The 23,910-nt window shown below is 31.5% G+C and overlaps 3 protein-coding genes across 10 annotated transcripts; 1 reads left to right on the top strand and 2 right to left on the bottom strand.

The window, feature by feature from the left end:
- Positions 1-22: 22 nt before the first annotated feature.
- Positions 23-4,172, top strand: LOC148273851 (transmembrane protein 17A-like). Of its 4 annotated transcripts, none has more exons than XM_088238065.1 (5): positions 23-251; positions 347-453; positions 555-668; positions 2,596-2,749; positions 3,814-4,172. In XM_088238065.1, exons 1-5 carry the CDS (start codon positions 170-172, stop codon positions 3,936-3,938), a joined length of 582 nt encoding a protein of 193 aa, XP_088094191.1. In that variant the 5' UTR covers positions 23-169; the 3' UTR covers positions 3,939-4,172. The 4 variants fall into 4 exon arrangements, with proteins under 4 accessions (XP_088094191.1, XP_088094194.1, XP_088094192.1 ...); XM_088238066.1 differs by having other exon boundaries at positions 114-251; positions 327-453; XM_088238067.1 differs by having other exon boundaries at positions 173-251; positions 330-453.
- LOC148273852 (uncharacterized) lies at positions 4,038-14,627 on the bottom strand. 5 transcript variants are annotated; one of them, XM_088238060.1, is made up of 6 exons: positions 14,116-14,627; positions 13,952-14,007; positions 13,726-13,844; positions 12,517-12,666; positions 11,721-11,871; positions 4,038-9,835 (listed from the first exon to the last, which is right to left on the bottom strand). In XM_088238060.1, the coding sequence occupies exons 1-6, from the start codon at positions 14,258-14,260 to the stop codon at positions 9,791-9,793; spliced, it is 666 nt and encodes a 221-aa protein (XP_088094186.1). In that variant the 5' UTR covers positions 14,261-14,627; the 3' UTR covers positions 4,038-9,790. The 5 variants fall into 5 exon arrangements, with proteins under 5 accessions (XP_088094186.1, XP_088094185.1, XP_088094189.1 ...); XM_088238059.1 differs by having other exon boundaries at positions 4,038-10,108; positions 14,116-14,621; XM_088238063.1 differs by lacking the exon at positions 12,517-12,666 and having other exon boundaries at positions 14,116-14,616.
- On the bottom strand, positions 14,520-16,686 carry LOC148273853 (uncharacterized). Its single transcript, XM_088238058.1, has 2 exons — positions 16,601-16,686; positions 14,520-16,313 (listed from the first exon to the last, which is right to left on the bottom strand). The coding sequence occupies exons 1-2, from the start codon at positions 16,601-16,603 to the stop codon at positions 14,667-14,669; spliced, it is 1,650 nt and encodes a 549-aa protein (XP_088094184.1). The 5' UTR covers positions 16,604-16,686; the 3' UTR covers positions 14,520-14,666.
- Between the last annotated feature and the right edge of the window lie 7,224 nt (positions 16,687-23,910).

Genomic DNA, 23,910 nt, shown 5'->3' on the forward strand with positions numbered 1-23,910 from the left:
TTTATTTCTGTAGTGGCAATATACATAAACAAATTTTCAAAACAAAACAAACATTGTAAATATTTCTAAATCACTGGAAGCGTGAAAACTAGTGAAAACACAGCTTTGTGACTGACAATTATAAATATTGTTTGTAAAACTTACGTATACAGCTCGAATTCACATCGTCATGGTGTGGAAAGAAGCTGTGACTATAGTTTCAAGTAATATTTTTCCAGACCTTGAAAATATTGAATACTCGGCCGATATAGGTAAATACTTTTTATATGATTTTAATAAATAATATTAAGTATTTATATGTTCTTTGAAATTCATAAATAATGAAGAAGAATTTATTATTTTTTAGGAACTTATGAAGCTTCACCAAATATGATGTTGCAGTTATTTTTATTTTTCAATGTTTTCTTATTCCCCTTTTGGTTTACTTCTACGACATATTTTCTGTATTTGAAGGTAAGTAATTTGATATTTTATTAATATTAGTTTTATTAATATCACTAAAAATTAATAAACATTTTACAACATGGTGTGATATAATACTTTATTAATTTCAGTTTGACTGTTTGGGGAATTTGACAAAGTTTTTATCTGTTGCGGTTCTTACAATGTATTCTGCAATTGAATGTATGCGACTTTATTTAGGATATAAAGGAAATCTCTCAGAAAGGGTAAGAAAATATTTTACTTAGAAAGCATTTTTACAAGTTGATTTCTCAAAGCACATATATAATATAAAGACCTAGTCACTCGTAAGAATTGAACCCAGGACCTCGAACATGGTAAGCGAATGTGTCAAACACTACACTACGAAACTGACTTATTCCCACTTGATTTTCTTTTTATTTATTTAACTTTTTGTATAAAATGTTAATTGTACATTGACGGGCTTATTGCCAAATGACAATTTCTTCCAACCAACCAATAAAATAAAAGTTTCAGTTTTGTAATTCAAGTCGCAAAGCATATTGAATTTAAAAAAATGCTGAAGATATACAAAAATATAAATAATTGTATTTGTATATAAATTACTTTAAATCGATACTATTACTCAATGGGAAAAGGGAATAAAGAGGAAAGAAAAAAGGATGAGAGATTAAGAAAGAGAAAGAAGATGTTTCTTCAGACATGATTATAACTAGAACAGTAGTTCTCAACCTTTTCGAAGTCACGGTGCAATTTCGATAAGAAAAAAATGCGGTTCACCAAAATCAAACGGTCAAGAAACAATGAAAAACATGTGGACACAACTTTTATTATAAATTAAATAGACTACATAACAGTTCAAGAAAAAAAATATTTAAAAAGAGGGACAGACATAATGTATGTATTTATATGGAAAAACTGAAACTAAAATTACTCATGGCATAATGCAATTTATTGGATGTGAAAATCAATTAATATGGTACCCTTGAGCTTGTCAGATTTTGTAGATTTCAGAAATATTAGATTGAATATTTGATATAGCTACCCTCAATTCCTTGTCTAAATTCACTTCTTTCTTTCGGCCTTTCTCTTTTAAAATTCTAATATTAGTTATTGTTAAGAAATCTAACTCAGCATATATGATATTGAAAACTGTAACAATAATTTAGGAATTTTCACTATAATTTTTTTTTACTGTTTGCGGATTTTTCTGCTTTTATAAATATTTTTTTACATTGCACTTCCAAAAAGCTCACGGTGCACCAGTTAAGAACCACCGACTTAAAAAGACTCATCCCGCATCTTAGTTCAGATTTTGAACGGCCGTGAAAATCTTTTAGTCAACAATTTTTGAGTATGTCCAAATGCTTGCAGACTGGCTGAATTTCCTCCCTAGGGAGTTATTCATATTTAAATTTATTTTAAAAGAGAAGGAAAACATTTTTGAGAAGGGAATATGGAAGTCTAGGCATTTACAGAGCTTATGACCTGTCATTGGCTGGTTTAAGTGGCCACTTTACACACTGATGGTATAAAAATTGGAAAATTGTTTTAAGGCGTTGCCTAGTAGGTGATTTGGTTCAGCTGGATGAATCTCACCCACGTGATAAAGGTTTCAGCTCTTTTACTTCACAAAAGTCAACAGATGGAAGAGTTGAGGAAATGTGGATGTTCAAACATGGGCAGAATGGTGAATGTTACAGAGTGTGTAAAGTGGCCACTTAAATCAGCCAATGACAGGTCATAAGCCCTGTAAATGCCTTCCATATTACCTTTTCAAAAATGTTTTCCCTCTCAGTTGAAATAAATTAAAATTTGATTAGTCCTTCTATTAGTTCATGCTGGTAGCGAAACATATCACAATGAAAGCACCCGTCCCTTTCTCAAAGCTGTTCATAAAGACTAGTTTCTTTCTTCAGTTTTGCATCATTTACTATCAATTTTTTTAAACTAATTTGGCAAAAAATAATTATTGATGTACAAAAAAAACCGTGAAAAAAAAGAAACTTCAAAAGCTTTCACCGTATCTCTCATTGCAGTATTGTCAATTTGTGATCAATCAAGTACTCATGGTCAGTACATTCACCTTGTTTTAGTTTCCCCGCATGACAGTGAAGGAATACAGTGTTAGATCCAGATTGGGACTGCATAGGGTTGTCATTATCATTTCAGATACCAGAATTGGCTGGCTTTTGGATGCTCTCTGTTCTTCTACAACTGCCGTTGCAGTCTTTTCAGTTGGCCAATCCTTATCTTCAAGCTAGACCAGTTGAGGTTACTTTACACTGCATTATGTGGCTTCTTCTACTTGCTGAACTATTTACAGGTTAAATGTTAAATTAAAACTAAAATATTTTTAGTAGGTATGTATGTCCAAATCTTTTTAAACAAGCACTGGATTTAACGCTGGAAGAATCTCAAGTATATCAATTTTCCTTTACAGCATGTAAAATTTAGTCCATGATATGAATGTGGAAGTTAGGAATGTATGTCTGAATAAATGTGTGCGGCTGTCTATCCTCTCTGCCTACTGAGAAATAACATCATGGTAGTAGTAGTAAAACTTTTAAAATTGTGAGTATTTAAATTTATATCGAATGATGCACAATTAATGTAAAATGCAAAAAATCATACATATAGGAAATGCCTCGGTTCATTATCCTGCCCTTTAAATTGCTATTCACACGACAATAGGTCCGATGCTGGGAGAGGATAATATTGTATTGTCCTCGTGTGAATGCTTCTTTAGTCTGAACATATCTAAACATACAAGAGGTGATAAAAATAAACAGTTATTCTCCCAAAACAGCTGACAGCAAAAGCCTCATATTAAAAAAGACTGTTACTACTGCTATGAAAAACTAGTCAATATATTAATTCACAAATTTAACTGCTTTGTGAAACCTTTTTTAAAAATAACAGTTTAAAGTAGCGTGGGAAAAATGGCTGACCTTCCCCTAGACTATAAACTTATAAGTAAACTTTATCACCGCGACAATGCGACACATTGGTAAGCTTTTAATTGTATGTGACTTATCTCCAATATCTGATAAAAAAAAAAATTTGTGCCTAATAAGTATTTATTTTATAAAACATTGTTCAAATCGATACATAAATATATAACAATATATAAGTAATACTGAAAATCTTAGCCCAGTATTTATTATATTTACTGAGATTTAAAAGTTATTAGATGCAATGTGTACTGGCTACACATCACCGGAAAGGGAGAGTTAAAAAAAACCAGCACATAAATTGAAACATGAGTAGCAACTTGGCAATCAAGCAGTGAAAGTTTCTGATAATTAATGCTTGTACTTATTTCAAACACTGTTATCAGAAAGGTTATGTTATCAAATAATTTAGTGTAATATAAATTACTTGTTGCAGGTTTTTGGGCATTGAGAGAAGCTTCAGCAAGGGCAAAACAATACTATTCATTCAAATCATTAAACAGACAAAATAAAGCTGAACTTGACAAAGAGAAAAAATCTGTAAAGCCCAAAGAAGATTAGGATAAGCAGAAGTATTATACGCATTTCAGTTGGGATGTATTTTTTTTAAGTTGAAATTTTGTAAGGAAGGAAGGGATGGTTATTAAAAAAAGAATATTAAGGCTAATGGTTATATTTTCTCAAGATCACGACATATTGCATTGTGTAATTAATTTTCACTGTCCTAAGTTTATAAAGCTAAATTGTACAACACAGATTTTCTACACAATATAAGGCTTCGTAATTATACACAAACTGATGTGTTTTAATTTCTAAAATGATGACAGTCCAGATACTTAGGGCTCCACAAACAATAAAAATTGGTGCACATTTTAATGTACAGAAGGTAGATTATTGACAAGAAAACATGACAATGAAATTTAGACAAAGAATTCTTCTTATTATATAATTCTTATTATTATATTGGAACATTATACCATAACTCAGGAAAACAATCCATTACAGATTAACAAACATGTTTGACAATTCATATTTTTAATGACATTGATCATGTGCACACTCTGTCATTATTTGTCGAGGCCTAAGTGAAATATCTCTACACACAAACAAGAGGATTAGTCTACTTTGTTACAGTCAGGATTATTCGGAGGTAATGGTTCTGTTTGACTATTTAAGTCCTAGTCGTTATTACATGTGTTCTCATAACAACAAACCCTACTAATAGATCGTTAGAATACAAAAAAAAATCCATTTCAAAAGGAAGAAGATAACAAATGAATTCAGTACAAATGATTTAATTAAGATGTATAAGAAAATAAAAATTTTCGCCTCTTGCATAGCGCAAATAAAATATGATAAACCATAATTTACATTATCAATCAGAAATAATTGTCTAATAAAAATATTTATTTAATCTTTTATAAGGAAGGTGTAGAGAAGAAGAAAGGGTTTTACATTAACTACAATGAAGACACTTCATACAAATCAGTTAGAGTAAAATTTACCTAGGTATACTGGTAATGACGTATTTTAAGTTTTATATTACTCAAAAATAGCTAACATTCATTTGATATCAATACTTGTACACAATATTTACAGCCTTCTTTAACACATGTATGTATTTTTTAAATACTCAATCTCAATACCTTTATATCAGTTATTCCATTTTTATATCAAATAAATAAGAAGTGTAAATATTATCATCAGGATTTTTTAAACCTTCGTATGATAGTAAGTAGATAGAAATAATTTAAGGTGTTAATATATGTATGCATATTTATCAATTGGGCTTGCAATAGGAATCGATAGTGGTGTGCAAACGATATATTTAATGGTTATATTTTAGGCAAGAGATAAAGAGCTAATATAATGACAAGAGATAATCACTGCACCAATATTGAATAATTATATCACATAAAAACAAATTATCATTTTGGGATTTAAACATGGGATAATTGGATATCTAGTCCGATGCCTAGCCACTGGATAAGGAGTATTATCTTTTCAAGATATTAACCAAATACTTAACAGTTTTATGTTTGTATGATCAACCATCATTATGAATATGAAAATATTAAAAAGCTTAATAGTTAAAGAGGATGGCGACCCCGTGTTTCAATTTACTTTAATTATATTTTTCACTGCTAAAAACAGTTTTAATATTTATCTTACTTATTCATTTGGGAATAAAGAATTTATGAAAATGCTAAATGTTTAAAATAAAAATTGAAAGAGAAAGCTCTTTACATTTTAGAAAAACAAAAAATAGGTCATTTTAGACCAAGTTCATCGTAATTTCCAATTGGACGCTTGATGCAACTGAGCTAAAGAATTTATGAATACCTATCATAGTGATACAGGGTATTATTTCAGTTTGATGGGAATTAATAGATAGTTTTATTTAAATATATTGCCAAGATGATTTTTCTTCTTATTTAGCTCGTAAAATTACTCCAGGACAAGTTGCACGCTTTACTCTCAGATTAAAATATGAGAACTGAAAAAGGTAATATCATATTATGATGACACGAAACATCGAAATTCACCATTATTAAATAATGTTACACGATCTCTCTTTACAATAATTTCTAAGTAGTTATGACATCAAATTGTTAAAAATCTACAGGTATATTCTAACACAATACTGAAGGTAATTTTTATGTTTATTAATGTATAATTTCGAATACACATTTTACACACATATAGAAAATAATCCCACTTAGCACCCTTTATATTTATCATTCGCTAGAAAAATACATAATACTTGTGTTCCATTTTATTAAATTAGTTCTCTGTAAGAAACTCAACATTCTATCACTATCTTGTTCCGTTTATTTATTTTTGGGGAACTTAGGCACATTACCTCAACTCAAATATGAGTGATAAAAGTTTATGGAGGTGACTTTTACATTAAGTAGCTTGAAGAAGTCTCAACTGGGATTATGTTTGCCTCATTTGATTTGTTTTATAAAAGAGATACAGTGTCATAGCATTATCAAAACTTTTCAGACCACTGCGTGAGCCAGATCCTAGACGGCGTTATTGAGACAGTCTATGCAAGTAGGTACTGCGTCGCAGACTTTTCGCCGACCTTTACTGGATGACGCTTGCATAGGGCAGCCGACGCTGATCTTTCTCCGACAATGGGAGTACCCTTCTTGCAAGGGGAAAAGTCGACATCCGGCTCACGGTCTCTACCCGCTTCAGATTAGCGTGCCGAGCCGGCTCCGGATTTACGACCCAGGGTCGGGGACGGGAGCGATAGTCACATTGATGTTTTTTTCGCTAGTGTACGCTTGGACTTTTCAAGTCCAGGTGTGAGCGTTGACAATAGGTATAGATAGAAGAAAGAAAAGAATTTATCATATTTTTACCTCAATTATTGACAAAATAATGTTTTGTAATGACATCATAATGTTTGAGAGAAACAGAAAAATATAATATTTTCAAGTTTTCTTTGTCGAAACATGGATATTGGAATTGAAAAGAATTTTAATTGATAAAAAATATTGCATCGATCAATTTTTAAAATGTTAATTATATATAAGTGGTGATGTTGTCACATATAAATTTTAGAGGAATGTGAAAAGTTTTGTCTTTTTCCTCGTATATCAATTTATATTTCTCAATTATTTTAGTATTTTGGTAGTTATGTATTGATAAAACTACATGTTTTTCCAATCACAAATCTTCAAGATACAGTATGTTAATAAAAATTTATATTTAACATAAAATTCTCAATAAAAACAATACATTTAACTAAATATAAATTTTATATTTGTATTTGAAAAAAGCTTTACAAAGGCATTTAACAAGACTAGCTTCATTTTTAATCAGTCATATAAACATGTGTAGTAACATAATGAACACAAACTAAATTTACATGTCTATTATATGACAGACTATTATGCAACCATAAAATTAACTTCAATTAAATATATTTTGTAAATACATTTAAGAGATCAGAATGGGTAGGTACTTACATTTATAAATAAACATTAAATTTTAAACAAAATATACATAATTGCAAATGCGATCAAATTAAAAGTTACTGGATAAAAACAAAACAGTATTGTAATATAATCATTACACAATCAAATGGTAAAACAATAAATTCAAATGGTAAAACAATAAATGCAAACGGTAAGTTCTTCATTTTGACTAATTAATATAATCTGTAAGTAATTCACGCACTCTTTATTTTAGTTTCATATTAGGTGTTAACATAAATTGTGTGAAGTGGTGAAGATAATCCCCTAGAGTCGATCTCGCTAAATCTTTTCGCGCTGGTATTGAAAAAATTATACATTCATGTATGAAATGTTGCATTAATCCCCGTTTCTGGGTATTATATATTTATATTTTCACTGCACTTATGTATTAATTAAGGAACCGCCTTTGCTTGGTACGGTAATGGGGTTATAAAATCATTTTAAATAATAAAATTAATATTTAAAGCATTAATATTTTCCATGATAAATCATATAATCTGTAGTCTGTAATCATATAACGCATGTAAGGTGTTAGGTGTTAACATAAGTTGTGTCTGTTTTTTTCCAAATTTAAAAATGAGCATCAAAAGTAAAACAAAATGGTAACGGTTATACCTCATTAGAAAGAAAATTTTCTGCGTCACAAGGTATTGTGTTTGCTTTTATGTAAGATGCATTATTTTATTTGATTACAAACATTCAAAATCGAAAGTCAAGCAGACGAAAGAGCATTTTATGCTTTGTCGATCTGATTAAAAAAAATTTTTTTTCAAGAAAATATCTTATATTAGAGAGGCAGAAATGACTTGTTGGTTTAGTAAATATGTGAGACGAATATTTATTACAAAAAAGAAAATGTAAAATGTTTTTTTTTTTAGTTTTGACTATTTGGTTTAGCAGGGCAGAATACATTATTTACTAATTTTTTGTATTTTTTTTGTGTCCCATTGTTCTCTTCATTTGGAAAAAAACCAACACAATTTACTTTAACACTCAATGTAATATGAACCCAAAATAATATTTTGAGTATGTCTAAATGTTTGTAGAAAAGGGTAACTTACTCCTTAGGGAGTTTTTAAGATTGAAATTTATTGCAACAGAGAGAAAACATTTTTGAGAGAGAATATGAAAGGCATTTACAGGGCTTATGATCTTTAATAGGCTGGTTTAAGTGGCCACTTTAAACTCACATCGATAAAGGTTTCAGCTCTTTTATTTCACTAAAGTCAACAGATGGGAGACTTGAGGAAGTGTGGATATTCAAACATACTAAGAATGGTGAATGTTGCAGTGTGAGTAAAGTGGCCACTTAAACATAGAGATGTATACATAGACCAAAACTTAAAATGGAAAGACCGTATTAGTGAACTAGTTAAAAGTATTAGAAAATGTATATACATATTTATTAGATTAAGGAATGTTTTAAGAATCAATCATTTAAAAATTGCATTTACTCAATTGTACAATCTTTATTACAATATGGTGTTGTTGGATGGGGTGGTGCATATGCCAATATATTAAACCCTCTTAAAATAGTACAAACATTAATTATAAAAGTAATTTTAAAGAAACTTTCAACATTCAAAATGTACAATCTATATTAATATAAATTATATAAATTATTTACAAAATAAATTGTATTATACAAAATTACAAAGAAGAAAAAATGAATGAATGTGAGATGAATAAGTCATTCAGATACCAAAATAATATCAAAATTCCCAAATTCCATACAAGTCGTGGTCAAAATAGTATCTTTTTGAAAGGAATAAAAAAATTACAATAATATACCCAATGAACTAAAAACTATTAAAACTAATATATCAGTAAATAAATTCAAAGTAAATTTAAATACATTTTTTGAACCCGAGTGAAAACTGCATTCTATTTTAATTAGTATTACAGTATTATTATTTTCTGTTTTTCTTTTTATTTTGTATAATTTTAATTATTTTCTCTTGTGTATTTGAAATAACATAACTTCACATTACTTAATAAATATAACAGTATAAGTGACTCTCCAAGCACAAGAGCTAGTTTCCTTTTTTGGAAAGTAACAGCTATAACATAAAAAAATATAAAATTAGATTGTATAGAATAAAAAATAAAAAACATTTATCAATTATGTAATTATAGTGATCAATAAAAAATTTAAAAAACCAACCAACGACAGATCATTAGCCCTGTAAATGCCTTCCATATTCCTTTCTCAAAAATGTTTTTCCTCTCGGTTGCAATAAATTTAAAACCAACATAAGTTTATTTCTCATTTGGTAAACTGTTACCATTTTATATTGAGAAATAATTATCTTGAATAAATGCATTTTATTGTAAAAATGCAACTTTAAATTAGGTGTAGGTACATTAATAAGTGGAGTCATATATCAAGATCCCTACAGGACCTGTAACTTTTGATAACAATTACCAATTAATAACATTACCCGCGATCCTAATATCTGGATTCCACTGTAACAATAATATATTTATTTATTAATAATCAAATAAATAAAAATAAATTTTAACACTAAAAAAATAACAAGGGTAACAATCAATAAATCAACTTTTTGTTTAAACAATAAGGTTGTTATCTAGTTTATGAATGGCATAAAAGCATTGAATTTCCGAACGATTTGTTCGTAACCTATTGATGAAATCTTCCAGCACGTTAAATCCATCATCGTCAGCTATTCCCAAAGAGATGAATAACTGAGAACGCGTTGGACACATTTGACACAATACCTGAAACAATGCAGTTATGTTTTTCAATTAAAAATACAAATAAAAACTTTGTAACATAATATTTTAAATAATTTATAGTCACTAAAATAAGCTAAACGCCGATTTGTTTTGAAATACAACAAACTTTTTGCAAAGGATGTTTAACTAGTTCTTTAATTTCTTATACAATAGAACCTCTATATTCCCCCCCCCCTCTCTTCTCTATAGTTTGTGTTGATTTACATCTTGCAAATGTTTTTGAATATGTTTTTTTTATTTGTTTTAGAAAATTTTGCAAAAAAACATACATAAATCTGTAAAGCCATTTTTGAGGTTTTGCGAGACTAATAACAGCAATTCATTTTTATATATATAGATATTGCATTTGAAAAAGCTGGGTAGAAGACTGATCTACCAGTGTACATTATGACAATACTCTTATGTAAGAGTCATTATTAATATAATATATTAAAAATAAATACCTCCATACTCATTGGATTTATTGTTTCAGCATTTACTTTGTGGAAAAACATTTTGAATTTATTAAAAAAAAAAACACTTTGTAAATTTACCACACAAGAGTTTAATACATTAAAAGGTTTATATTTACACCTGAGGATGGGTAATACTGATTACCCGAAACTCGTCGTGTTTTAATGTATTAAACCAGTGATTCGACCCCCTGGGGTCTATGACAACCTGCAAGGGGTCTACGTCAACGAAAAAAAAATTTGGGGGTCCATGAAATGAAAATGGGGGTCCACGATAGTGGATCTCAACATACACTGATAGTACTTCTGGCTGCAAAAAAAAAACCCGTTACTTATCCTTTATTATGGAATATAGCGAGCAAATTTTTAATTTCCTTTCCATCGTCATACCTAGTGGAAAGGGGGTTCAGAGCTGTTACCAATCTCCTAACGAAAAAAAGAAACAGACTGGACATCATTGGCCGAGGAGATTTAAGATTAAACCTGACAAAATTGACGCTAAATGTTGATAATTTATTATTAAAGCATCAGGTTCATCCTTCCCACTAAAAACATTTACTTATTGCTTAGTTTATTTTATGTTACATTTATTTTATATAACAGATACAAAATTTTATTTTGAGTAGTTTTAATTTAAATTCAATTAATAAATGTATGAAACTTAATATTTGTTTTAACTTTAAGTTTATAAAACACTAAACTTCACTACAGTTAGAAATTTATGAAAAATCAATATCAGGTAAGCAGGGGGTCTACCAAAAACCGAAAAACATGGCAAGGGGTCTACGACACAAAAAAGTTGGGGAACCTCTGTATTAAACTCTTGTGTGGTAAATTTACAAAGTGTTTTATTTTAAATACCTCCATACTCGCTTTGTTCTAGGTATACTATAAAGGGTTAATCTGTTTCTGGGGGTCTAACAAATATCCCATAACAAATAACTGAAATTCAATTATGTAGTTGGTAAATATAATTTAAATAGCGCCATTTTTGTGAAAATTATCTCAAGGGCGTTGTACACTTAACAAAACTACTCTCGCCTATAATCCTGAAGTACTGTGCTACATGATGTACATTCAGATTTTGTAGTTTATTAAATCAAACACATATTACTAAATCAAATACATAGCTAGCAACTTACGGAAAATATTTTTTGTGTCACCCATCCGTGGTACGGTTTTACAGATAATGAATATGCGTGAGTTAATTCCTTTTGAAGATTTTCAGAGTTATTTTCCTCCGTTCTATTCAACATAATTTGCTCTAAAAACAGCTCTATTAAGTGCAGAGCCCTAAAATAAAAGAGATACAGTTTAATATTAATTGATAAGATATTTGCATTCTTATGATTTGCTTAGTCAAATATTTTGATTTTGGGAGCATTTTTAATCAGTGTAAATAACCATATTCGAAAATGGAAATCAATTTTACGTAATGGGAAACGTTAATGTAAATATATGTATTTGATAAACGTAAAAAATTGTATTTAGTTGTAATATTGTATTTTTATTTGTTATCAATAAAAAAAAATTATAAAAAAATTGTGGTAGAGCTGCATTCAAACCTAGGACTAACCCGACACGTGAAATACTAAATAGGACATTGCATTGTATGCTTTGATAATTTATTAAATAAGCTTCAGAGGCCCGTTTAGGAATACAAGATCAGTTTTAAGATAGTAAACTGTATATTTTTTACATAATTTGTTTTATAAATAATCATAGACAACATAAAAATCAATAAAGTGATTAAAAAAAACATGAAAAAAACATTGATTTCATTATAAAATTTGATATTTTCATTTAAGACTGAGGTATTGTCTTTTTAGGTCACACTGGTCAAATACATAGGGGCTCCTCAAAAACAACCGAACTAATGTTGCGGTGGGCGGAGTTTTTATAGTACCGGGTTCTATTGGTAGGATCGTGTAGAGTTACCTTTTTTGAGTCAGAATGCTAAGTGTCCACGCTGGAGAATGTTCCGTTTTGCTTGTAGGAATTTTTTGATGAGTTGTTTTGTGTGCTTGTTGTTTTTGCGTTGGATTATCGAGCGTGCAGCCATTAAATTTTGCTTCCTGCTCGGTTAATCTGGCACAGAAACACTTTTTTTAAATATTTTTTTTTAAAGACAAAACCCGCTAAGCCTCTATTTTGAGGCTTGTCAGCAGGTAGGATAGAGGGGATATGGAAGGAGGTAATGAAAAATACACCACAACACCGAGACCAATTGAGAAAAAAATCTTTCTTGGATTTTTTCAAACAACTTAAAACATTAACAATTTAACAACAGCCTACAAACTTGATGCTATGAGCAAAATTCAAGTTTTTGAGTGGTTTTTCCGTTTTAAAGGAGGTAAAATGTCAATTAATGACCAACCCCGCTCTAGACATCCTTTAACAGCCTGAACCGACGAAAATGTTGTTGAAATTCGATAAATCATCCTGAAAAACCGATGACAGACCATTAAAGAAGCTGTGGACTCAGTGCAATGAATTTTAAGAGAAAATTTTGGAATGAGAACGGTGGCTACCAAATTAGCCCTCTCTGTATGCCAATTGTTGACCAAAAAAGGTAAAACAATTCACACAAGCCAAACATAACCATTTCCAGAGTGGACACTTAGCATTTTGACTGAGAAAATCTAGTTCTACACGATCCTACCGGCAGAACCCGGTACTATAAAAACTCCGCCGATATGTAATTATCAAATAAAATTCTTAAGGTAGGCTAGTAACTAAATTAGCCCAAATATAACGCGTCTTATATTTGGAGCAGGAATGATAGGAAAACTTCACTAAACCCTGAATATAATGCAAATGTTTTTTTTTGGAAAATAATTTTGAGTAAAAAACATCGCTTTATATTCGAACTAATACGGTATTAAACAGGAAAAATAACATAACAACCTTCTGATGAATTGCATGCTTGCATGCAATTCTGTAGAACTACATATACAAGTGTTTATTTGCTAATATTTGTTGAACTAAATAAATTATTTAAAAAAAAAAAACCTTGCTTAAAAATTACATTTTAGTGCCTAAGGGCTCTAGTAGTTAGGCATATTATAAACAAAGTCCAGTAAAAATTTTGAGAAAATATATATAAAAATTGCATTGTCTACTGCACATATTTAAAAAAACACATACCTAGTTAACCATAAAAGTGCATCTGTAGCAAGATTTCCCTTTTCAGCCTTTTCACTCAAAACCAAATCATTGAGGGTTTCATTTTTGATAATATCTGCATCATATCGCTTGAGAATTTTCTAAAATAAAATAGTAAGAACAATGTCGGCTTCAAGGTGGAACACATAAAAACAATATTACAATAGTTATTTATATAGGTATGATCACGTAATAGGGTCATAATTACCTCAACATTCCCATTCATATCATACTTGACGGGTGTAAAGACACTGCCAAGTTTTTCTGAAAGTAAATTATTGTTGTTTTATGACTATTGAATAAGTAAATGATATATTATTTTCCATCGTGTTCGGAATTTAACGAGTTTAAAAGAAGGTAAACAAACCGTACCAACTAGAGTCACGACTCCTCTGGCTGCGTCAATAAACTCCCGAGTATTGATTTTTCCATTTTCAACCGAAGGAAAGGGTTTCTGAATGGTGTTGAAGAAATTGGCACATTTATTAGCACTATCACAATCGATCGCAGAAGTCATTTTTCTTAGACTGTCGATCAAAGTTCAAATCTAACATAATCACGGGTGACAGAACACGACAGTCAGCAGCAGTCAAACGTCAGCTTGCCAAAGGTCACAGTCAAAGCGTAATTTTTGACAGATGATTTTGTTATTATGTTGCTATCACTGACTTTTTCCATGGTGACAGGCCACGTGAAAACAAAAATAGTATTGTTTGCGTGCTGCTCGCGGTGTAGTAAAAGTCGAAGCACTATATTATGAAAATTGAAAACGTCAGTTTTGTTTTAGTCACACTTAATGTATCTTAACAAATATTTTGATTATAAGCTTCTAGCATCTAACTATTTCGCGCTTATTGTCGATCGCTCTTAACTAAAATATGACTTATTATAAGTTTTAATTTAAGCATGAAATATATGTATTTTTAATAAGTGAAGAGTTGTTTCAAGACGTTTCCTAAGTCATCTTCGACTACGATCACCAAGAGTTTGTTTTTGGCTGCGGAAGTAAATGGAATGAGAAACCTTTTCTCTGGAGTGTCTGTGAATTCGTAGGAATCCACAACCATTCCGGTCGCTTCTTCTCGGACTTCCACAACTCGAATTCCGGCTGTCGATAAAATCATCATCTTGTTTTTGTCAAATCTCAGGTACCTCGTTATAGCCTCCCTTTCTCGTCCATACTCGTTATTAAACCAACGATGATAACTTAAGAACACCCCGCAGCTTTTGGTCCAGTAAGTAAAATCGTTCGTCGATTTAATCATTGAATTTCTCTTCGATTCATAGCTCTTTATCATATTATTCGAATTAAAGGGTGGTCGATTTATGGGTGTGATATTAAGACCGCGTCTGAGATTTTCATTGTTGTAATTTACGAAATTACCCAGAGTTGTTTTACTTCGGGGGCCAAGAGTTCGCAATGGCTCTCCAATGTTCATCGTGACATTAATGTTCCGAGTGAAAGAGACTGTGGTATGTTGAGTGGGTTTACCGTTGAAATTGAAGTTAGAGTCCTTCATAAGATGGCCCCTTCGGTCTCCGACTGTAAACACTCGATCGACATGGTCAAACCCTCGGCCCATTATTCCGTCTTTGGTGTGGCCCAAGTCAAACGTGTGCCCCAGCTCATGGCACACAGAACCGAGGGTGGTAGCGAAACACCCACCCATGGTTCCTCGGTAGCAGCTGTCATCCATGAACCTTTTGGCGTCAATGACCGTAGTGTCCATAAACTTGGGGATGATCTCCTCGACTACCGTGGGCCAAGTGTATAGGCAGGCTGACCCGAACACCGCGAGCCCGCCACCTCCCAAGGCAGCGTGTCCCTCGGTGAGTGAGACGATTTCTTCATGAGTGAGAACTTTGTCGATAATATCCATTCCTTTGAACCTTGTGCAAGATATAAAAGCCATAAATTTTCGATCGTTTGTTCCTAAATCTGACAGCATTAACTCTCTCCCAAAATGGCTCCATAGGTCACTTTCCCTCATTTTTCTTGCTTTGTTTACGTTTAGATTACTCTTGAAAACGATGCATTCCGGTTTTTTAGGATTAATGTCATGTTCTAATTGGAAAGTTTTTCTCCCCAAACCGAGCTCAAATAATTTCTCTGCCATGATACACTGGATGAGCTTGGCTCCCACGGCAATCCTGGAGCAGGCACTCTCCACAGAGCTGTTAACTCCTTGGGGACTCTGGAAGATGCCATCGTGCCCTTGGCAGACGATGTACACGGGTGTTACCCTCAGATTGGTTTTCCTTGGTAAATATTCCAAAGTTAACAAACGACTACTGTCTTCGTATTGGAGTGTCAACTCGTTTTTGCCTCTCTTTAAATCGAATAAACATTTGAACTCTCCATTGACAACGTCCCAAGAAGATTTTAAAGAATCACCATTGGAAGTTATCACAGAAAACAATTTATTTTCTTCATTTCCATTTCGCCAAGGAACGTAGCCTTTCAGTAAAATTAAAGAATACGAGAACGATTCTTCATCTTTGATATTTGTTACCGCGATGGTGTGGCTTTTTTGCACGTTATTATTGTTCACGGCAGACATATCCATCACCTGGAATATTAAACAAAAACCATTAACGTTACAGAACAGAGTTTTCCGATTTTTCAAGTGACGGTAAACAACGTCCAATTTCCTTTGCAAATTAAGTTAGCGCCCCTGACGGCAAAATATGTAAGCTTCATTTGACATTTGTGTTAGGGTACTTATTGCGGATAAATGATAATTGCGGTAATGGTCAAGCCAGCGTGTTGTGTAAAACATACATTGTGACATTATTAATTGAATATAATGTTTTGTTTTGCGACAATAAGCGTAGATACGATAGAAGATTAACTTACCATTTTGCGTAGATTGACACAGCCACTTCCAGTGTATCGAGAGTCGGTCGCTGTTGACGCGCGCAGCCCCTCTCCGCCTCTCAGTTCCTCGCACCGCGGCGCGCGCAAGCCGTAACGATTGCTGCGGTATTGCGAATAATTTTCTTACAATTCCCGCCAAATCAAAAGACGAGAACAACAATGCTATTATGACAACTACTGGCGAGATGAAAAATATTGGAGAACAGATTTAGAGGCACGAGACATAAAGGCGAAGAAACTTTATGAGACAATTCAGACATTCCAGATGCTTTGTTAACTTGAGATTAAATTTAGTTGCGTTCATGAAAATATTTATCAAATTTGTGTTTACGAATTTGCATTGCTACATTTTTTACAGTTAACAGTCATATTGTATTACATAACTAGATGAAGGCACCTATTAGGTATATTGCATACCTACTTTTACCTCAATGATAGCCTCTGTGGATTATGAGCGCGTGTTTGGTAGGCAATAATTTGGTTGTAACTTATTATAGGTTACCCGGTATCCAAAAGTTTGCCGGTTGAATGTTAATGTTCGCGATTAGGAATATAGTTATGGCAAAAGAAAACAAGAATCTGCCTCGGAATTCAGCTACAAAATAATTCATAAAAAATTTAAATTACCAACACTCAAGTTTGTGAAAACTCAGCTTTTTACACGGCAAATAAGTCCGAAGTTTTATTCTGAGTATACCATAATTCAATAACATTATAGCATCAAGAATATACTTTTTATTTTTTATTTTTAATCATCGCCGTCCTCATTACGTTTGTTTGAAATATAATGTATAAATGTGTCTCTCTGAAGAGAATAGCTTCCTTTTACTTTAATTACTGGCATTTTTTTACATATAAATTCTATTGTTCATTTTTCTCGTGTTATGTATGCTTTGACGTATACGTTATGTAATGCGTTGAATGTTAGCATAAGTTGTTCCGTTTTTAAGCAGAAAATTAAAATAAAAAATTGCTCAAAAAATTTTCATTACCGTTTTTTAAAAACTGGAGCTAATTTAAAAAAAAAAACGAACACAACTTATATCGATACCCCAGTTCCATAGGGAATAACTTAAAATCTTAAAATTTTGAATTAATGATGCTAGATGGTAAAAATACCCCCTTTCCATATTTCAATAAATCCGTCAAATTTCACTAGGAAACAGTCATTAATGTAAAAAAAGTGTTACATAAATTGTAAAAGAACAAATAAATAAAATAAAATAAAATAAGTGCGTGTTACTCAAAATAAGCTATTTAGAGTTATTTCCCCCTTAGAACTAGGGCATCGATATGTTTACACCTAATAATATACACCAAATTAATAAATCAAATATTTTTTTTTTACTTAAAACGAATATTTGCGTTCTTATAATTAACTGAAATATTTGATTTTGGTGCCATTTTCTTTTAGTTGTAAATAACCGTGTTAGAAAATGGGAAACAAGTTGTGGTGAGAGGGGTTTGAATCTCAAACCTCCTGACCTGGAGTCCGTGTACGGGTTCACAACTGGTCTCAGTTTCCGTCCAGCGCTACCGCCAGATCAGTCTCACGCTTCAAGCGCTAGTCCAGGTACAATAAAATAATCAGATTTTTACCGCGTGTAAGAAAACATTTTTTATATCCGATTTCCCGTAGCACTGAACTTCCTCATTGTTAGAGTGTAATCGGCATGACACGTTTTCTTATACTGTAAGTTTTAAAAGTAGGCGAATTGCCAAAAAAGTCCAAGGAAATTATAGAAGTAGGTACATGTGATCTGATTTCCGCATTACTCTTTATTTTTGTTTTTTATTAATTAACATAGTTACGTAAAATGATACGTGTTTGTTTTTATATTACAATCTATTTTTATGTACGTATTTAGTAAATGTTATAACTGTAACTCTCCAAAAAAAGAGACTAGCTCTTGTGCTTGGAGAGTAACTTACGCTGTTATAGTTATTTGGTAATATGAAGTTATATAATTACGAATATACTCATGAGAAAATAATATAAACGAAATTAAAAGAAAAATAGAAACTAATTATAATACAGTAATACTAATTAATATGTATGACCGTATTATGTTGTGTTTAATGCTGTTTTTACTCGGGTTCGAAAAAAATACTTTGAATTTTTTTAGTGATATACTAGTTTTAAGTTCATTGGAGAGGTTATTATAATATTTTATTCCTTTGAAAAAAAAACTCTTTCATTATGACTTGTGTGGAATAATACTTAAATCTAATTTTTCTTGACAATATTTTGAGTATGCCCAATATTTGTAGACGGGCACTAGATTTCATATAAGATTTGTGTGTGTATAACTTCTTAGACCTATTAGAACCAGAACTCTTAAGCTCTGGAATGACCGGTATTTCAGTGAAACTACGAGACAGGTAACTAAAATATTTTTTCCAACAATCTTTCATGTCTTTGATTTCAGGAAAACGCATCAAGTTGGCTACGAACTGATTCAAATCCTCACAGGCCACGGAGGTTTTATGAGCTATCTTCACCGTTTTAAGCTCTCAGAAATCAATAGTGGTCCGTGTGATGATGAGACACCCCAAGATGTCCCTCATTTGTTGATGCATTGTCCCATTTTCAGCTTAGAGTTAATGCAGCTAGAGGCGCGATGTAGAAGTCTGGACGAGGACCTAGAAGATATCGTAACAGTAATAAGTCATAAAGACTTATCGCATGAGGTAATATCATACACGGTAAAAATAGTAAAAGTAATTGTTGATATAAAAAAAAATAGGACACACAATGCCGAATGCTCTCAAAGTGAAACGGAAGGTCTGTTGATGCCTGTCAATAGTCCGGCTTCTCCTGAATGAGGTTTCTGTGGTTTCCTCTTCTTAAAGCAAATGCGGAGAAGTTCCTTAACAAGGCCACAGCCGATTATCCCACCAGATCCTTACACTAAAGTCAGAGTAATTAGAAGAAACACACCTTTTGCAGTTTACGCAAGGCAAAAAATAAGCAACTCCAATTTAAAAAATGTAAAAAAACTTCTTAGACCTGTATATGTTTAAATTTTTGGTTAAAAGAAAACGCGGTGCTACTTTATTTTATACATACGTATTCCTATATTTTCTCCTTGAATTATGGCACAAGAGCATTGATTTTTTTGCACACTATAGCTATTTACAATTGGCGTGTCTCTATTGTTTTATTGATAAATCGTTTCTTATGGGAGTTAGGACCATCCAAAAACTCTTAGGAAAAGGCTTAGTTTTATCAGCCGTCTTTAGACGTCCGGTATACAAACATGATAAATAATTTTGTAAAACGAAAAAGATACCGAAACAGAAAATTATATTCTGACACCTTTTCTAAAAAAAAACTAAATCTCTTCAGTTTTAAGGGGCGGAAAATGGGACAGCCAAACGTTGATTTTGTCGAATCTTAAAAATTAACCCGACGCACTGTTTAACCAGATTCAGAATTCACGATAAAAAGGAAAAAGCGTGAAGTATTTTAAATATATTTTTTATTTTTAACTTAAAACACAGACAAATTTTGTATTAAAATGAGTTTTCAAAGCCAAAAATTGCTGTCCTGGAGTGGAGGGGGAACACTGTAAAATCACACGTATTGCAATCGTGAGCGAATGCGTGTCTCATATATTGGCGAGCTGCGACGAATCTCCGAGATTTATTTAACTGATTTTTTTTTTTAATTCATTAATTATGAAACAAGTGATATATTTTAAATAAATATAATATGCATATTTATAAATAAATTCTCAAATGAAATATATGCAAATTTTGCTACCGTCTTTTTACGAAAAAAATATTTCGCGTTGATTTATAGTACACTTACGCCTCCTGTCCTAGACATCTCATTTTGCAGAGATGTTCTTTAATATGTCTAGAGTAAAAACCTGTGAAAAATATATTCAAGTTCATCCAGATTTTTGAGATATTTTTTTTACGTAAACAAGTTGCTCTGGTTTTATCACACGTTTTTCATTAGATCTGAGTGTATGAATTTTTACTCAGTTTTTACATTTTTATCTTACAGCTTTATATAGAAGTGCGCTAGAAATACCACGCTGCAAAACGAGGCTAGCACAGAGACATGCATATTTTATGGGGTCAAAAATTTTTAATTATTTTTTTACTGACAACATTTCTTTGATCCCGAACTTTAAAATTTTTCCTTCTTTTAAAAAACGCACTCTTCTGGATTAAAACGAAAAATATTAACTCTTTTTTTCTATGATATATTTTGTTGTCATTAAATAATAAGGAAAATTTTTATGTTTTTGACTAGTGAACTAGTTAAACGTATCAGAAAATGTAAATACATATTTATTAGATTATGGAATATAAAAAAAAAAAAATAATTTAAAAATGGTTTATTACTCAATTGTACAATCTTTGTTACAATATGATATTGTTGGATGGGGTGGTGCATATGCCAATATATTTAACCCCTTAACATAGTTCAAAGATGAATTATTAAATTAATTTCAAAGAAACCGTCCACATTCAATACGGAAATTCTACTACTACTACTACTACTACCATCACGCCATTTCCCCGTAGGGGTAGGCAGAGAGAATGGACCGCCACACACGTCTATCCTGGCATACACTCCTAGCCTCTTCCACATTCATACATCTTGTCATACATGCCCTTCGGTTCTGTCTGCTTTTCTATATAAATTATTTAAAGTGCATGCAGTAGACACTATTTATTAAAAAAATCCATTGTACAAATTTATAAGGAAGAAAAAATAAAAGAATTTGAGATGAATAAGTCACTCAGATACCAAAATAATATTGAAATCCCTAAATTCCACACAAGACATGATCAAAATAGCTTTGTCTTCAAAGGCGTCAAAAATTACAATAATCTCCCCGATTAACTACAAACTATTAAAACGAATATATCAATAAATAAATTCAAAGGAAATTAAAAGGAATTTTTCGAACAAGTGTAAAACTGCATTAAATTTTAATTAGTACGAATGTATTAATATTTTCTGTTTTTTTTTTCTCATGAACTCGTATATTCCAAATGATATAAATTCTAATAAAAAACAGTGTAAGTCACTCTCCAAGCAAAAGAGTTAGTCTCTTTTTTGGAGAGTTACAGTTATAACATTTACCAGATATATAAACGTAGATTTTTGTAGAGTTTAAAAAAAAATTACCATTTATGAAATATATTGTATAATAAAAAAGAATAATATATAAACCGTAAGGTCTCTTATGAAATAGTAAATAAATAAAAATATATATTATTCGAAAGCGTAGGGCATAGTATCTAATCGCCAAACTTCCTTAGAATTTTCGTACTACCCGGAGACGGCTCCTAACTTTGAAGTTCTAATATTTTGTTTGCTTACTTTGCAATATGTGGCAAGGAAAATAAATATGTATCTTACGCTATAACGATAAATCCCTTCTATCTATTTTCATCTCACGCATTAACTTACAAGGCCCAGAGGGGTATAAACAGTGCCATTTATATGTTGGTGGTGGTTTAACCCTTATAGAGCGTGTTTAATAAAAAAGGTTTTATTTTTATTTATTAAAAGAAAAAAACAGCCATTGTAACAAAAAAACAATATTAACAAAAACACCAAAATCATAGGCCAATTATATTTTTCTAAATATAAGTGAATACAATGCAAAGAAAATCGAAAATAGTAAAAAAGCGTACTCGTGAAAAGCTACTCCGTATAATTACACTTGTAAAAAATCAAATAAAACAATAATAATGAAAAATGACAAATGAAAATAATATTTTTTTGTTGACTCTTTTCTTAAAAAAATCCTTTCGTCAGCTTCTTATTTTTATTATTTTTTTTCTAAAATAAATAGGCATAATACAATAATACCTATAGTCAAAATATCGTAAACTAATCATCATCATCATTTTCATAATTGCAATCTGTAGTGCATAGGGTACAGCATTTATATATATATATATTTATAAATATATGTTTGGATAATTTATTAAGAAAGGGTCTCTGAGATGGTTTGGTCACATAGAACGAATGGACAACGAAAGAATGGTAAAACAAGTATTATATGGCGAAAAGCGGTAACGTGAGACGAGGACGACCAAGGAAGACGTGGCATAATCAGATAAACCAAAATCTTAAGTTTGGTCATGTCAAAAGCAGACAGAACCGAAGGGCATGTATGACAAGATGTATGAATGTGGCTGAAGCTAGGAATGTATGCCAGGATAGATGTGTGAGGTGGTCCATTCTCTCTGCCTACCCCTACGGGGAAATGGCGTGATGATAGTAGTAGATAATTTATATAACGCCATTTTTGTGAAAATCACCTCAAGGGTGCTGTACAATGAGTAAATATCCCAGCACGTCTTGCAGCTACAGAGCGCATGAACGGTTGGGATTCTAGACCCCATCGATTTACCTATTGAAGATATATTACAAATCGTCTTGCAGCTACAAAGTGCATGGATGAATGAAATTCAAGCAACTTAAAATTATCATTTGTACTTCAACTGCAGCACATCTGGATAATTTTTGTGTAGCTGCAAGTCAATACATTTAAAAAATGTATCAGCGGCATTTTATGTAACGAGGTATATTAAATAGAGATGACGCTTCATATAACGCGAATATGAAGTCGTGTTCTAAAAATTAGTGAACAACATTGCCGTGCAAAACGCGTAGTAGAGTTAAAGGACTAACTGTTTATGCCGCTTACTCTGAATTCAAAGCAGTGCATTGTGAATAAACAAATGAAATAAAATATTCGAGAGGAAATCCGAAAGATCATGCTGTGGAAAAGTGTATTCATTCAAGAATAATAGTTTTTTTTAACCCCAGGGTTCTTATATATTTCTACATACCTATGTATGTATATGTAGCAACTATAATATTGACGTAATGTCATCCAGTACGGTCTAAGCAAATCAAGGTCTAGTTTTATCCAATTTTCCGTTTATTTGTACGAGGTTTTATGTGGGTTTTTGTTGTATGTTTTCATGTTGTCGTCACAAATGCCAACTTGGCATTTTACTAAAATGCCCTTTATACGATGTAATGGAAAATCAATAAACAGTGTAAAAACTATATTTTTCGGTACTGATTGAGACCGTGTTTATTTTGTAGAACTCTATTTTGATTTCGTTAAGAAATTCAAGTCTCTAACAAATAAAGTTTAAAGAATTAAAAATAAATAATAAATAACCCGCAAAGTTTCTATTTAAGAGTGGATATGGAAGGAAGTTATAAAAAATATGCTACAACACCCACTCCAATTGAGATTTTTTATATTTTTATCTTACAACTGGCGGGAATCGAACGC

This window comes from Micrasema longulum, unplaced genomic scaffold, assembly GCF_059751315.1.
Source record: "Micrasema longulum isolate JH-2025_06_02 unplaced genomic scaffold, ASM5975131v1 h1tg001825l, whole genome shotgun sequence".
NCBI lineage: Eukaryota > Metazoa > Arthropoda > Insecta > Trichoptera > Brachycentridae > Micrasema > Micrasema longulum.

Excerpts from the sequence above, each read along its gene's own strand:
- LOC148273851 (XM_088238065.1), top strand. The coding sequence starts at position 170 with ATGGTGTGGAAAGAAGCTGTGACTATAGTTTCAAGTAATATTTTTCCA. Across the intron at positions 454-554 it reads CATATTTTCTGTATTTGAAG|TTTGACTGTTTGGGGAATTT; the intron begins GTAAGTAATTTG and ends TATTAATTTCAG. Across the intron at positions 669-2,595 it reads AAGGAAATCTCTCAGAAAGG|ATACCAGAATTGGCTGGCTT; the intron begins GTAAGAAAATAT and ends TTATCATTTCAG.
- LOC148273852 (XM_088238059.1), bottom strand. The coding sequence starts at position 14,260 with ATGACTTCTGCGATCGATTGTGATAGTGCTAATAAATGTGCCAATTTC. Across the intron at positions 12,667-13,725 it reads GCACTTTTATGGTTAACTAG|ATTAACCGAGCAGGAAGCAA; the intron begins GTATGTGTTTTT and ends TTTCTGTGCCAG. Across the intron at positions 10,109-11,720 it reads TGACACAAAAAATATTTTCC|GTATTGTGTCAAATGTGTCC; the intron begins GTAAGTTGCTAG and ends GCATTGTTTCAG.